General features: G+C 40.8%; 1 protein-coding gene across 1 annotated transcript in view; it reads right to left on the bottom strand.

Moving 5' to 3' along the window:
* The window catches only part of C9 (complement C9), a 78,781-nt gene extending 68,840 nt beyond the window's left edge, over window positions 1–9,941 (bottom strand). Inside the window, exon 1 of the mRNA XM_055246047.1 lies at window positions 9,834–9,941. Within this exon, the coding sequence (XP_055102022.1) occupies window positions 9,834–9,910 (77 nt within the window). The 5' untranslated portion in view covers window positions 9,911–9,941. The remainder of the gene's footprint in view (window positions 1–9,833) is intronic.
* Window positions 9,942–14,361: the final 4,420 nt, after the last annotated feature.

The following is a 14,361-nucleotide window of genomic DNA, read 5'->3' as shown; positions in this document are numbered from 1 at the left end:
TGTATTACATGGGATGCCAAAACTTCTAGAAGAACCTGCTTTCTTGGAAGTCTGAGTACTAGTGCATATCTGAAACCACGTGACTAAGAAATTCTCTGCTAGAATGTTTCCATAAATCTACAGCCTCATCTGGAACTGACAGGCCACATCAAGAGGCAATAGCACATACACCTTAATGCCCTATAGCAGTGGGTCTCAATACCATGTACATATCATAATCCTTAGATATTAAAAATAGGAATTGTAAAATTGTGATCCCCATTCTATACTGATTAAATCAAGCTCTCTGAGGATGGGCTCTAGGCATCAATGTTTTTAAAAAGTTACCGAGGTGATTCTCATGTTCAAACAATGTTGAGAAACACTGCTTAGCAACATCTGGTGGAAATCCATGATATCTGAAGGGTGGACCTCAAGTAGGTGTAGGAGTACTCATTATATCATTACCCAAGATTGAAACTACCACGGACCTAAAATTGTCACTGAGCTGGTATCCTGTCTGAGTACCTACTATATTCCAGGTATTTGATATTCAAGCTGAACAAAACAGAAATGTCCCTAAGCTCACTGATATTTTTAGCTAGAATGTAAACTCTAGCTAGTTAGTTTGAGGATCATGGTTTTTGTTTTGTTTTGTTGTTTTGAATACCATTGTAACCCCCCTGCATAGCCAATAACAGGAAATTAATAAATATTTGATGAATGAATAGATGAGTGAATAAGTGAGTAAATAATTAAATGAAATATGAGACAAGATGCTATAAGAATATGTACATAGAAAACTAAATTACACTAGGAGGTAAAGGAATCTCATTGGAAGGTCATTGGTTTCAGGAATTGCTCTGGGCTCTATTAACATTTCTATGAATCTTTTTAATGTCTCATTTCTCCAGTATTAGTGCTGTTGCCTTGAGCTGGATTATCTGTTTTCATCTATTACTTTTTGAATATGTTAACATTTTGTTTCAACATTTCCCCAAGATAGATTACTTCCTTGGTTCCAGAAACCTCATCTTTCTCACCTGCCACTCAGACAAGCCTCAGTGAATGCTGGTTCAGAGGATACTGTACAGACTGGAGAATCATGCATGGAAGGTAAAACTCATTGCGAATACTCCAGAGTGAGTTTCAGTCCATTACTGGAGAAATCTAGAACCCAACAAGGGCTGTTCATCTTTCCCACATGTAAGTGACCAGACCCTGCTCCAATGATACTGGCATTATCTCTAGACAGTTCTCTAACATCATTTGCAATAATAATAGGCCCACATTGACTAGATGTACACTTATTTACTTCCTTCTTAACTTCTAACCCAAGGACTCCTTTTTGGTTTTTTTTGACTAAGTATGACTCACACTTGGGACTTAGTACAAAGCACCAGATCTTTGCCTTTTATCTTTTATTGCTCTCCCGGACTATGATTTGAATTCATTCCTTGAATGATTCAATCTATTGCCATAGGAAGGTTCTTACATATCACTCTCTTGCCCTGGGACTAGAACTTGCATTCTCTGGATGTTAAGCTCAGTGTATGAGTTTTCTAGGGCCACCGTAACAAAGTACCACAGACTGGGTGCCTTAAACAACAGAAATTTATTTTCTTGCAATTCTAGAGGCTAGAAGTCTGAAATCAAGATATGGTTGTGTTGACTCCTTCTGAGGTCCCACTCCTTGGCTTGTAGATGGCCATCTTCTCCCTGTGTCTTCACATGGCCTTCCCTGGTGTCTGTGTTCAAATTTCCTCTTCTTATAAGGACACCAGTCACAGTGGATTAAGGCCCACCCTAATGACCTCATTTTAACTTAATTACCTTTTTAAAGGTCTTAACCGCAAATACAGTCACATTAACAGGTTTTGGGGGTTAGAACTTCAACATATGAAATGGTGGTGGTGGTGGCAGGGGATGATCAGGGAGATCAGCCCATAACACTCATAAATGACTTTGATTAAGTAAAACCTTATATTTGTTTATTCATTTTACTAGACAATTTTCAAAGCTCATTTTCTCATTAACCTTTACTCTACCTTTTCTTGGTAAACTTTGTAAGCATTACTAGTTCTTTTTTATAGATGGGAAACTAAAAATGGAGAATTACACTACTTATCCAAAGTTGAACAGTTAGTAAAAAACTGGGTCTAGACTGGACAACTCTTAGCTCTTAGTTCAGTGCAATGTTTCCCTGTCTCCTGTGCTGGCTTTTTCCCTCCAAACTAAATCCTCTTTGAAATAAGCTGAGTGGTCATAGCATATTTACTAATTTCTGCATCTAATAGCCTCATGCCTTTTAGACATCTTGAGATACAGCAAGTTAACAAGAATGCAAGTATTTTTAAACTTATAGCAGCCTCAGGCAAGGCACGTCAGTTGGACAGCCTGACTCTTGCCTGTACCTACTTTAAGCTTACACCTGAATGATGTCAAATTAGGCAAAAATAAATTGAAAATTGTTTTAACACCTGGTTGTTTTGCCTTCACTGTGCCAGGTACCTGGCTCACTGGAAGCACAGTGAAGGCAGAACTCATGGGAATTGTTAGGAGAGAATAACAGCCATGCAAAAAGAATATATTATTGAAAGAATATGCTGCATAAATACTAAGAAAGAACATAGGTGATCTTGAATAGCTTCTTCTGTCTTTCATCCTCTGAGCCCAACACCCCCTGCTTAGCCCACTTAACTCACTCAGCAGACCATCTTTTGTAGTTCAAGGACTGCATATGTACAACACTTACTGCCTGCCTGTCACCCTGCTGTGCTATTAGGCTGAGTGGAGAAGTATTTGTAAAGCACTTTCTGGATTCTTAGATGACTTCATCTAAGTGTGTTTATCAAATAAAACATATCTCCAAGTGTTTCAATCTCAGCCTGAAAGTCACTTCCTAGATCAAAGTGATGTACATCAACATGGCAGGAGATCTAACTCTGGGCCAGAAATGCATCAAATGAAGGGTCATTGATATACGCCCGGTCCTATTATCCTGCCACGAAGAAAAGTTTCCAGTTTTAGAAAAAGAAAGCCTCAGTAGCACCTCGAATTCCAAGATACTTTGTGGTAGGCCCAGGCAGGAAAGCACTTACTTTATGAAGGAATCTTTTTGTCAATAAATACGATAATGTGGCACCTTTGAGTGGAGAAATATAAGCTAGTTAGGACTACATTTTCAACCAATGGATCTGGCATACTTTCTTTGTTCATGCAACTCATCAAGATGAAAAGATAATATAACAGCAGTGTCAAACACTAAGTTTTTAAAGAACCTTTCCTGATTTTTCAAGTCTTATTTCAGAGCTTCTGTCATGTGGTTTAAATGAGCCAACGGTCACCAACCTTTACTGAGGACCTGGTACATGTCGGAAATTGTTCTAGTGGCTAAGGTTGCAAGACAGACAATGTTCTTGTCATCATGGGGCCTACACTCTAGTAGGTGAGATATAAGAAGCAAGTATGCTAGAAAATACAACATGCAATATTTCTTAAGACATGTGAGTTATGAAGGAAAACAAAGCAGGCTGGGTAAGAGGATAGAGACTGCCCTAGGACTGGAGTTGGGAGGAAGGGCAGTGAAAGAATCCTCTCACAGGTGGTGTGGTGCTTTTAAAATATGTCCAGAAATTCTTTGACACTCTTCCCATCGAAAGTAGGGTTTATGTTTGCTTCTATTGAAGTTGGCTGGGCCTTTGTGACAGCCTTGATGAGTAGAAAGCAGAGGAAGTAACACTGTATGAATTTTAAGACTGGGTTACAAAAAGCCATGTGAATTCTGCTGGTTTATCTAAAGATATTTGCTTGAAAGATTTTCACCACTGTGTATGAAGGCACTTACGAGCATGGGGGTGGAGAGAGAGAGAGAGAGATTCCTAAACACACCCAGTTGTTCAGCTCCCCAGCTGATTGAGTCTTCCCAGCCCAGGTAACAGACATGTGAGTGAATAAGCCATCAAGATGACCCCAGCCGCAGCCACCATCTGACCACACCTATGTGGGAGGTCCATGAGGACCACTTAGCTGAGCCCAGGCAACCCCTGGATTTATGAGCAAAAGAAATAATTGCTATTCTTTTAAGATACTATTTTAGAATGAGTTGTTACACAGCAAAAAACAAAACAAAACAAAAAGAGAGTAGAAGGTGATAGTCCATTAAGGTCCTGAATGAATTTAGAGAGGAAGCTCTGTGAGGGTCTGGATAAAGTTTTCCAAGCTAAGGGAAAAATAAGTGCAAAGGCCCTGATGTGGCATGTTGGAGGCACTGCAAGCATGGTGTTAGAGCAGAGTGAGCCAAAAAGAGAGTGCAAATGCCCTGGGGAACAGGGAAGGGTGCAGCTCTACTTTGCAGGCCATGGACAGGCATTTGGATTTGATTCTGAGATTGCGAGGAATACTTAGAAGAGTTGGGGAGCAGAAGTAACACAGATTTGTGTTTTCCAATGATTTCTGTGGTTGCTGGATGGAGAATTGACTACTGGCGAGTGGACAAAAATGGAGGCAGGCAAGAAATAATAGTGATTTGGGCTGGAGTGAGTGGTGCCCATGGAGATAGTGAAAAGCAATCAGGTTTGGGATATGTTTAAAGATAGTGCCAACAGGACTTACTGTTAAGTTGCAAGTGGGAATGACACACGTAGAGGTGTCAGGTATGATTCCCAGGTTTTAATCTAAGTAACTTGGTGAATGTTAGTGCAGGGTGGGTAGAGACGAGTAGAGAAATCAATAGGTATTCTCCAGACATGTTATGTTTGGGATGCCTATTAGATTTTTCAAGAAGAGATGTTGACTAAGCAACTGGTCACTGGGCTCAGGGAAGCAATTGCACTGGAGATACAGATGTGGGAGTTGTCAGAGTCTAAGTGGTATTTCACCATAAGTATAGATGTGGGGATGTCGTCATATAAATGGTGTTTCACCATAAATATAGATATGATGTTGTCAGAATATAAGAGGGTATTTCATACCATGAGACTGGATGCAAGGGAGTGGGTCTAGAGTAATGTGGAGAAATGTACCAACATTTTTTTTTTTAAGTTAAAACATGTTTGTATGCCATTGAGAATGATTCAGTAAAAGGGAGGTATTGATGCTGCAGGAGAAAAGTGGCAGAATTATAGGAGCAAAGTCCTCGATTAAGCTAGAGCAGAGGAAACCGGTATCCAAGTGGACTGGTGAAGCTTCACAGGAGCATCACGGGCCTCACTTGGCTGAGGTGCAACAAGGGAACTTGACTGAGTTGTAATTGCCATTTCCTTGTTAGCATTTCTCACTAGATTGTAAGCCCAGTGAGGGCAGGGACCCTCTGTAATGTGTCCAACATTATACTGCAGTTCCTGACACAACGTCTGGCTCATTCGACAAAGTTGATAACTGTTTTATGTATTAAATGGACAAATACACAAATTATCCTATTTGGCCAAATGTAGTTCATAAATAAATATCTGTTCACTTGCATGGAATATAAAAATGAAAAACTTAGGCGAATATAACCAAAGTAGGAGGAAAAAGTGACATTTTAAATATCTTCAGTTTGTTAGATATCCAGAACTTTTCTATTAATGAATGTTTGGATATTCTTCCAGATTGTTGAGATAAATTGAATTAAAATAAATTAAATAATAATTGCTAACATTTGTGAGTGCTTATATGCATCAGGAATTCTTCCCTTAAGACTTTATATTTATCATCTCACTTAATTCTTATATCATCCCTTAGATATCTACTACTATTATTATTATTACACTTTAAAGATGAGGACCTGAGCCACAGAAATGGTAAGGAATTGCCCTCAGATTAGACAGCAGCTACTTGGTGGCAGAGTTGGAATTGAAACCCAGACAACTTCTTTCCAGAGCCCAGGTAACTAGTCACTTTCAGGCCTTCTAATCCCCAGCCTAGTACTCCTTAGGTATTTAAAAAGTGAGGAATAAATTAAATATGAAAATAACTCCACTAAAACATATCATGTAAAGTCAAAGGACGAATGATGAACTGGGAAAAATATTTGTAATTCATATCAGAGACAAAGACTAATTTATGAAGTGATCATAGAAATATGTAAGAGACAGACAAGAGACTTAATAGAACAATGGACAAAGGAAATGAATAGTTCACAAAGAAAAACATATGGCCTTTAAATATATGAAAAAATGTGCAATCTGACTCAAAAAGAGAAAGGCAAATTACAACCTTGCCAAAATACCTTTTTTTTTTTTAACCTATGAAGTTGACAAATATCAAAAGGTTGGCCTACAGTTCCTGTCGCAAGGCTGTGAGAAACAAGTACTCTCTTACTCTGCTGGCTAAAGTGCAAAATAATACAAATAGGGCAATTTTAGCACTGTCACAAAGTGATTATCTTTTGACTCAGATCACTCTGGGAATTAATCCTCAGGTACACCTAACCACTTACAAAATGATATATAAACAAGGATATTCACTGCAACATTATTTCTAGTGCAAAAGATTGGAAACACCCAAATATTCATCAATAAGAATTAATCAGCTATGAGAATGAGGAAGCTCCCTCATATTGACTCAGAAAGTTATCCAGGATATGCCATGAAGTAAAAAAAAAAAAAAAAAAGAAAGAAAGTAAAAGATAGTATATATAATATGATATCATTTGCAAAAGACTGGGAGGGAGTAAGATTACATATGAGTCTATGGTTCAATCTACAAAAGAAGTACTGGAAGGATACTCAGAAACTCATATATGTGACAACCTGTAGAGGCAGGATGAGGTGGGAGTGAAGAAGTGTTTTTAAAACACTTTATATATGATAACGCAAATCTCACAGAAAGTCATGAGTGGGAAAGTAAGATATTCAATGTATACCTTGTTTTATTTTTGATCTTTGAACCATGTGCATATTTTGTTATTTACAAATTAGAGAGAAAAGGTAATGATAGCTACACTCACAGAGCACTTCCTGTTTGCCTGGCACTGTGCTTCGCATGTTGTCTTTGTTATCTCAGGTATTCCTCACAGCAGGACACATTATTATTCCCATTTAGCAGGTGAGGTACAGGTTTGGAGAAGTTAAGGAATTTACTTAAGGCGCAGAGCCAGTAAATTGTGGAGCCTGGGATCAAACCCAGGTCGCCTGGCTCCAGAAGCTCTGGGCTACTATTCTACTCTCTTGGTGGTTTTTAACATTGATGCTCTACCTTGAGAAACATAAGGGATGATGTCCCCCTCATGGCCAGTTCTTATGGTCACATTAATCTTTGTAAAAAAAAAAAAAAAAAAAGAAGAAAAGAAAAAAAACAATAGTTAGAAATCCCTGACAGTTCCCCAGGAATAACAGGTCACTGTAGCTGTGGCATAAGATGTCTTCAGCCATGAGAGAGCCCGGAAGGCTAGCTGTAATTCCAACCCTTCCTTCCTAAACAAGAAAGATAGCAAAGTGAAAGCACAGGAAGGTTATTATTTTTTTAAATACCTGGCAGTTATTAAGTTCTTACCATGCGCCAGGCACAGATGTCATAAGTACATTACATGTATACCTATTTAATGTTTACAACAAAAACCTTATTAGATAGATGCTATCATTACCACTGTGATGAGTTGAATTGTGCCTGCCTGCCATCCCTGAAAGGTATGTTGAAGTCCTAACCCCCAGATAATTATTTGATCCTAAGTATCAAATAAGACTGGGACTTTATTTGGAAATAGGGTCTTTACAGAGGTAATCAAGTTAAAATGACATCGTTAGGGTGGGCCCTAATCCAGTTATGACTGGTGTCCTTTTAAAAAGAGGACATTTTTATAAAGATGTACACAATGGGAAGATGATGTGAAGATGGCCATGTGATCATAGACACAAAGATTGAAATGACCTGAAACCAAAAAATAAAATACAAGGGAGTGCTGGCCACCACCAGAAACTAGGAAGGACCCTTCCCAGAGTACCGGAGGGAGCACGGCCCTGCCAACACCTTGTTTTCAGACTTCTAACCTCCAGAACTGTGAGACAATACATTTCTCTTGTTTGAAGCCATCCAGCTTGTGGTGCTTTGTTACGGTAGTTCCAGGACATAAATAAAACCACATCTTACAGACGAGGGACCCGAGGTACAGAGAGGCCAGGCAACCCGCCCAAAATGACACTGTTGGTAAGTAATGGTGCCTTGACCTGAGCCTGGGAAGTCTAGCTTCAGAGGAATGCTTTATTCTGGTTAAATTTATATTTATATACAAAGTTATTTTGCAAATTTCAGTTAGCTATTATTCAAACAAATCGTCTCACTTCATGACTGAGGGCTCTGAACACTCTGTTTTGACCTCAACCCCTGTCAAAGGGCAAAGCACAGAGCATTCAGAGCAGGGCAACCAGGGCAAACTCAAGAGGGCATAGCAATGGGAGTCCACGAAGCCAAACCAAACTCAGCCATGCAGCTGCTGGAGCTGGGGTCCAGCTAAGGGGGCTTTCCGGTCCTGCCTGAAACAGCCGAGTGTGGCCAGGACCCGGGGGGTACGCACTTCAAAGCAGTCGAAGCTTCCCCACAGCCTCTCATTTTTGATCAGCAGGAGCCGCAATCTAGGAATGTGGGTTGTTTGAGTTATTATTATTTTTTTTTTAGCTTAAGAAAGGGTCAGGTGAAGTTCAAGAGAGCTAAAGCAACTTGGAGGAACTGCCTTTCCAAATCCCTTTTGTGCCCAGATGCCCACTAAACAAAAATATTTTCTGAATGGTACAATGCTTTACAGATAATATGGAAAGAGGAGGGATGAAGGAAAGGTCTGGGTGAGCACTGGATCCAGGGCCCATGTTCGTCTGTGTAGCACCTCTGGGTGCCCCCTCCTGAAAGATGCAGCCCTGTGAATAACCCACTTGGTGAGTGGAGCCCAGGCTGAATGGTGGCCTCCAACTGCAGCCAAGAGGCAGGCAAATATGTACTGGAGACGGACATCAAAGTTCAAAACAGCATTTGGGTAAACCAAGAGTCAAATGACTAATGAGGAATTGGAAGCAGGTTATGGTTATGTCTGAGCAGGGAAACAGGACTTGGGCAGACATTTCCCCCCAGCCATACTGTTGAAGTGAGGAATATTTCAGTACTTTTCCCAGAACGGATCATCTTGTACTGAATTATACAGGTCGATGTCTACTCTGATGACTCCAGGATGGAAGGAAGGATGCCTCATGTGACCCTAACCTCCACTATTTCTAGGTACAGTGTAGGTGTTCAATAAACACTTATTATCTGGGTGATTTGTTTCCTGGATGACTTGCCATGGGCTTTGCAATCCCGATTAGGATCAGAGAAAAAGGAGAAAAAGTGTCTTTGGTGGAAGCATGAGTGACAGGTCTGCATCACTGCAATTCTGGAAGGGAAGAAATGTGACCTAAATCCCAAATGGCCCTAAACAAAACGCATGCCTCTGAACACAACTCAGGATGTCAAGGGAAAGAAACAAAATAGTTAACCTTTGCCTAATGTGGAGGCAAAAGGGTGATGTATCCAAATGTTAAAGGTGTCAGACATTGAGGCAGAGTGAGGGAAAGATTAATTTCCTTAATTTTAAACTTCTCAGACATCAGGCACTAATAAACACAGGTTTATCACACACTGGTGAAAACAAGCTTTATTTTATAATTCCAAGTATTTAAAGAATACCTCAGTCTTAACATTTGAGTGCCTTGTTGAAAATAAATCCCCAGAAACGGCAGCAGATTTCCACAGAAAACTCGTAAAGATGCACCCTATGTATTTTCTTATCTCTTCAAAGTTTAAATGCTAGGGCTCTGTATATTGCCACGTGGATTAACATTGTTATGTACTTTGCTGCTAATCCTACAGGAAATTTCCAGAGACAAGCAGAAAAGTAACTGACTCACCTGGTCGTGTACTGTGCTGTGAGGACGCTTATTTCTAAAATGCAGATTGCAACTGCAAAACTCCGGCAGGCTGACATGCTGCTCTTGCTGGGTGGCTGCGAGTGGGGTGGCAGGGCAGGTCTGGTAAGGCATTTATTTGCAAAGGGCCAGAGGACAGGGAACAAGGATTGTTTGTCTGCATTCAGAGTTTTTGTCAATTTGGGTGGCCTCGGTACTGAAGTCCAACCAAAGGAGAATCATTTTGTAATTCTTGGCCTCCTGCTTTCTCATACTGACAAGTAGATGTGGGGCAATGGGCCTGTGAATGCTAAACTCCCTAAGATGGGCAGCAGTGCTGTGTAAAAACGGAAACAAAGGCCGGGCGCGGTGGCTCACGCCTGTAATCACAGCATGTTGAGAGGCTGAGGTGGGTGGATTACCTGAGGTCAGGTGTTCGAGACCAGCCTGGCCAACATGGTGAAACCCCATCTCTACTAAAAATACAAAAAATTAGCCAGGCATGGTGGTGGGCACCTGTAATCCCAGCTACTTTGGAGGTTGAGGCAGGAGAATTGCTTGAATCTGGGAGGCAGAGGTTGCAGCGAGCCAAGGTGGGGCCACTGAACTCCAGCCTGGGCAACAAGAGCAAAATTCCGGCAAAACAAACAAACAAACAAAAAACAGAAACAAAAATGAAGAACCCCCCAGCAGTTCTTAGTTTGCAAGACTTGAGGGGTTGGGTGGAAGATGAGGGAGTATGCAACTTTGGGGAAAAAAAGCCGTGGATGCTTCTCATGGAGGCATAAAGTCAAAGTTAGTAAAGAACTGAACTGCGCTTAATGCAAAGGATGGCACAGACGTAGATGCTTCATTTTTTTTTTTTTAAATCTGCAGATGGGCTATGTGGGTTATTTCCATGTGAGCAAATGCATTTACAGTCCTGGCTTTCCTTATAGGCAGAGTGGAACATTTTGAAGAATGAGATGTAAACTCCTGAAGGCATTAAGGGCGTCCACCAGAAAGAGTGGTCTCCTTATCTCAGCATCACACATGTCAACAAGGTAGAATCTGAGATAGAAAAACTTGTTCCTACCCATGAAAAATAGTCTCCCCCTCACATTTCATGCTTCCCAGCACTTGTGGGAAGAGCAGTGCCTTTTTGGGAACACCAGAGAGTGTGGACATCGCAACTGCTCTTAAAGCACTGACTGCAAAAATAGAATGACCTGGGACTCTTGAGAACAGTAGTGATGGCTGCCCGCTGTCCACTCAGCTGTAAGTTAATTGACTTGTGATGAGACCCTGCATCCATGCTTTTAAAGGCTTTGCGGTTCATTCTAATGTGTAGCCAGGGTTGAGACTGAGGATGACCACCTTGAGAAGAAAGACATCAGATATCTCTGGGTATGGTTCTTAAAGGGATTTCATAAGTATTATTATTACTTATAGGCAAATTTCAAACATTAGCACATATAAAGAAAGACCTGCAAAGCAAGGGGTGGGGTTGAGGGAAGACAGAATATACAGCTGTTTTCTCCAGTACTGCCTTACTTTTTCCACTGATATTCCTACCTGGGGTAAAAGGTATCTACTCTCACCCACTTTCTTGGCCCCTCTCCTTTTTATGCAGAGAACTTGAGGTCTTTAATGGGATTGATCTCACCTCTTCCTGAGCTTGCTGTGGAGTGTAGGCCATGCAGAACTGCCAAGTAATAAGATGATTCGAATGGATGCCACAACTCTTGTAACTATGTCATGGGATGAGTCCATGCCTGAAAGACACTTCCTGTGAGTCTTGGCTAATAACAGGTGGGCTACATTTGGAAACAGTATGCATCTGTCAAATATGCTGTAGCAGGGCAGGCGCAGTGGCACACGCCTATAATCCCAGCACTTTGGGAGGCAGAGTTGGGTGGATCACTTGAGGCCAGGAGTTTGAGACCAGCCTGGCCAACATGGTGCAAATTCATCTCTACTAAAAATACAAAAATTAGCTGGGTGGGGTGGTGTGTGCCTGTAATCCCAGCTACTTGGGAGGCTGAAACATGAAAATTGCTTCATCCTGGGAGGCACAGGTTGCAGTGAGCCAAGATGGCACCACTGCACTCCAGTCTGGACAACAGAGTGAGACTCTATCTCAAAAAAAGAAAAATGCTGTAGCAATGTTGAGGGCTCTTATGAGGCCTCTCTGGACCCTAAAAAGATACTTATGGAAATAAAGACTGAAAAGCAGTCAGGATGGGATGCTTTATACTAACTAGACTTGATGCTAATTGATTAGAAATTGTGACGATTAGACTTGATAAGTTGATGTGACTGGAGATTGACAAATCACCTGTCTCTTTGGAGACTAAATCAATGGAAGGAGGATGAGGGAGAGAGGGGATATTTTTGGCTGACTAGTTTGAATAGGAGGCTTTTCTGAATTGCTCAGTTGTATTTATTTTATCACCATAGTTCAGGTTTAAATGTAATGTAGAAAAATAATGAGAGCAGTAAAGTATACTAATAGCATATTAATTATATATTATATATTGGCAATATATATTTTATTAGTCCGTTTTCACACTGCTACAAAGATACTACCTGGCTGGCACGGTGGCTCACCCCTGTAATCGCAGCCCTTCGGGAGGCCCAGGCGGGCAGATCACCTGAGGTCAGGTGTTCGAGACCAGCCTGGCCAACATGGTGAAACCCCATCTCTACTAAAAATACAAAAAAATTAGCCAGGCATGGTGGTGGGTGACTCTAATCCCAGCTGCTTGGGAGGCTGAGGCAAGAGAATTGCTTGAACCCAGAGTCGGAGGTTGCAGTGAGCCTGATTGCACCACTGTACTCCAGCCCGGGCGATAAGAGTGGAACTCTGTCTCAAAAAAAAAAAAAAAAAAGATACCACCTGAGACTGGGTAATTTACAAACAAAAGTGGTTGAATTGACTCATAGTTCTGCATGGCTAGGGATGCCTCAGGAAACTTAGAATCATGGTGGAAGGTGAAAGGAAAGCAAGGCACTTCGTAAATGGCACTAGGAGAGAGCAAGAGTGAGGAAGTGCCACACTTTAAAACCATTCGCTGGCTGGGCGTGGTGGCTCACGCCTGTAATCCCAGCACTTTGGGAGGCCGAGGCTGGCGAATCACCTGAGGTCAGGAATTCAAGACCAGCCTGGCCAACATGGTGAAACCCCGTCTCTACTAAAAATACAAAAATTAGCTGGGCGTGGTGGCAGGCGCCTGTAATCTCAGCCACTTGGGAGGCTGAGGCAGGAGAATTGCTTGAACCCGGGAGGCAGAGGTTGCAGTGAGCCAAGATCGCTCTGTCGCACTTCAGCCTGGGAGACAAGAGCGAGATTTCGTCTCAAAAACAAACAAACCATTAGCTCTCATAATTCACTCACTATCACAAGAACAGCACAGGGGAAACCATCCCCATGATCCAATCACCTCCCAGCAGGTCCCTCCCTCAACATGTGGGGATTACAATTCGAGATGAGATTTGAGTGAGGACACAGAGCCAAATTATATTATATATTATAATTATATAATTATAATATACAATACATAATCATATATTACATATTATAATGCATAATTATATAATCATATATATTGTATAAATATGTAAAATATATGAATAATATGCTTTACATTTTTATGCTTTTCACTCTTTCTTGTCCTTAACATCTATCATGTGTCTGACGTGTTTTGAAATGAGGCTTATGTTTCTGTGTGTATGTCAGAGAAATAAAGCATCATCATGCATTAGATAGACTAGAGCAGTGAAAATAGTAACATTTTCATTTGTATAACACTTAAAGGCTTCCAAATAACAAAATGAATGTTTATTGAACTTCTAATATGTGTCAGGCCATATCTATATATGCAATCTCATTTAATCCTGAAAATAATCTGTTTTACAGCTAAGGAAATGGAGACACACTGAGATTACATCATTTATCCAGCATCAGCCAGGGACGAGTAACTGCAAATTTGTACTTGCTATGTCTGGCTCCACATCTCAGGCTTTTCCTACCTTGCTATCACTACTATTGTTATTATTTTAACTATGTCATGTTGCTTATAGGGTACTTTACTATAAAATTCCTTACTGAGTCCTGTCAACTCCATAGAAGGTAAGCTTTTATTCTAGTCTCACAGATGAGGCTCAGAGAAATACCTGCAAGGCTACACAGAAGAGGCAGGGGTGAGATTTGAACAAACCATGTCTTTAAACTCTGATTCCAGGGTTTTCCACTCTGCTGAGGGTTTTTGCCATTCAGTTGCCCTTTGTTCCCTTCTTAGTTTCAATTTTCTTGGGAACTTTGTGATAGTGAACCAAGTTTTTTGCTTAATAATACTTTTCCCAGTTTTTAAGGCAGACAGACATATGTACATTAAAACTTTGACCAGCAAGCAGAAACACTTAATTTTTACTGATTTGATATAAATATGTTGAGGGTCATTTCCATTTGACTCTTTTATCGTGATAGAAACAGTTTCTTGAAAGTCCCTTAGCAGTAAGTTAAGGGATCTTAGTATCCAGGGATCTCATT

This window comes from Symphalangus syndactylus, chromosome 16, assembly GCF_028878055.3.
Source record: "Symphalangus syndactylus isolate Jambi chromosome 16, NHGRI_mSymSyn1-v2.1_pri, whole genome shotgun sequence".
Classification (NCBI taxonomy): domain Eukaryota; kingdom Metazoa; phylum Chordata; class Mammalia; order Primates; family Hylobatidae; genus Symphalangus; species Symphalangus syndactylus.
The sequence above is the reverse complement of the archived record's forward strand: the minus strand, read 5'-3'. Positions and strand labels throughout refer to the sequence as shown.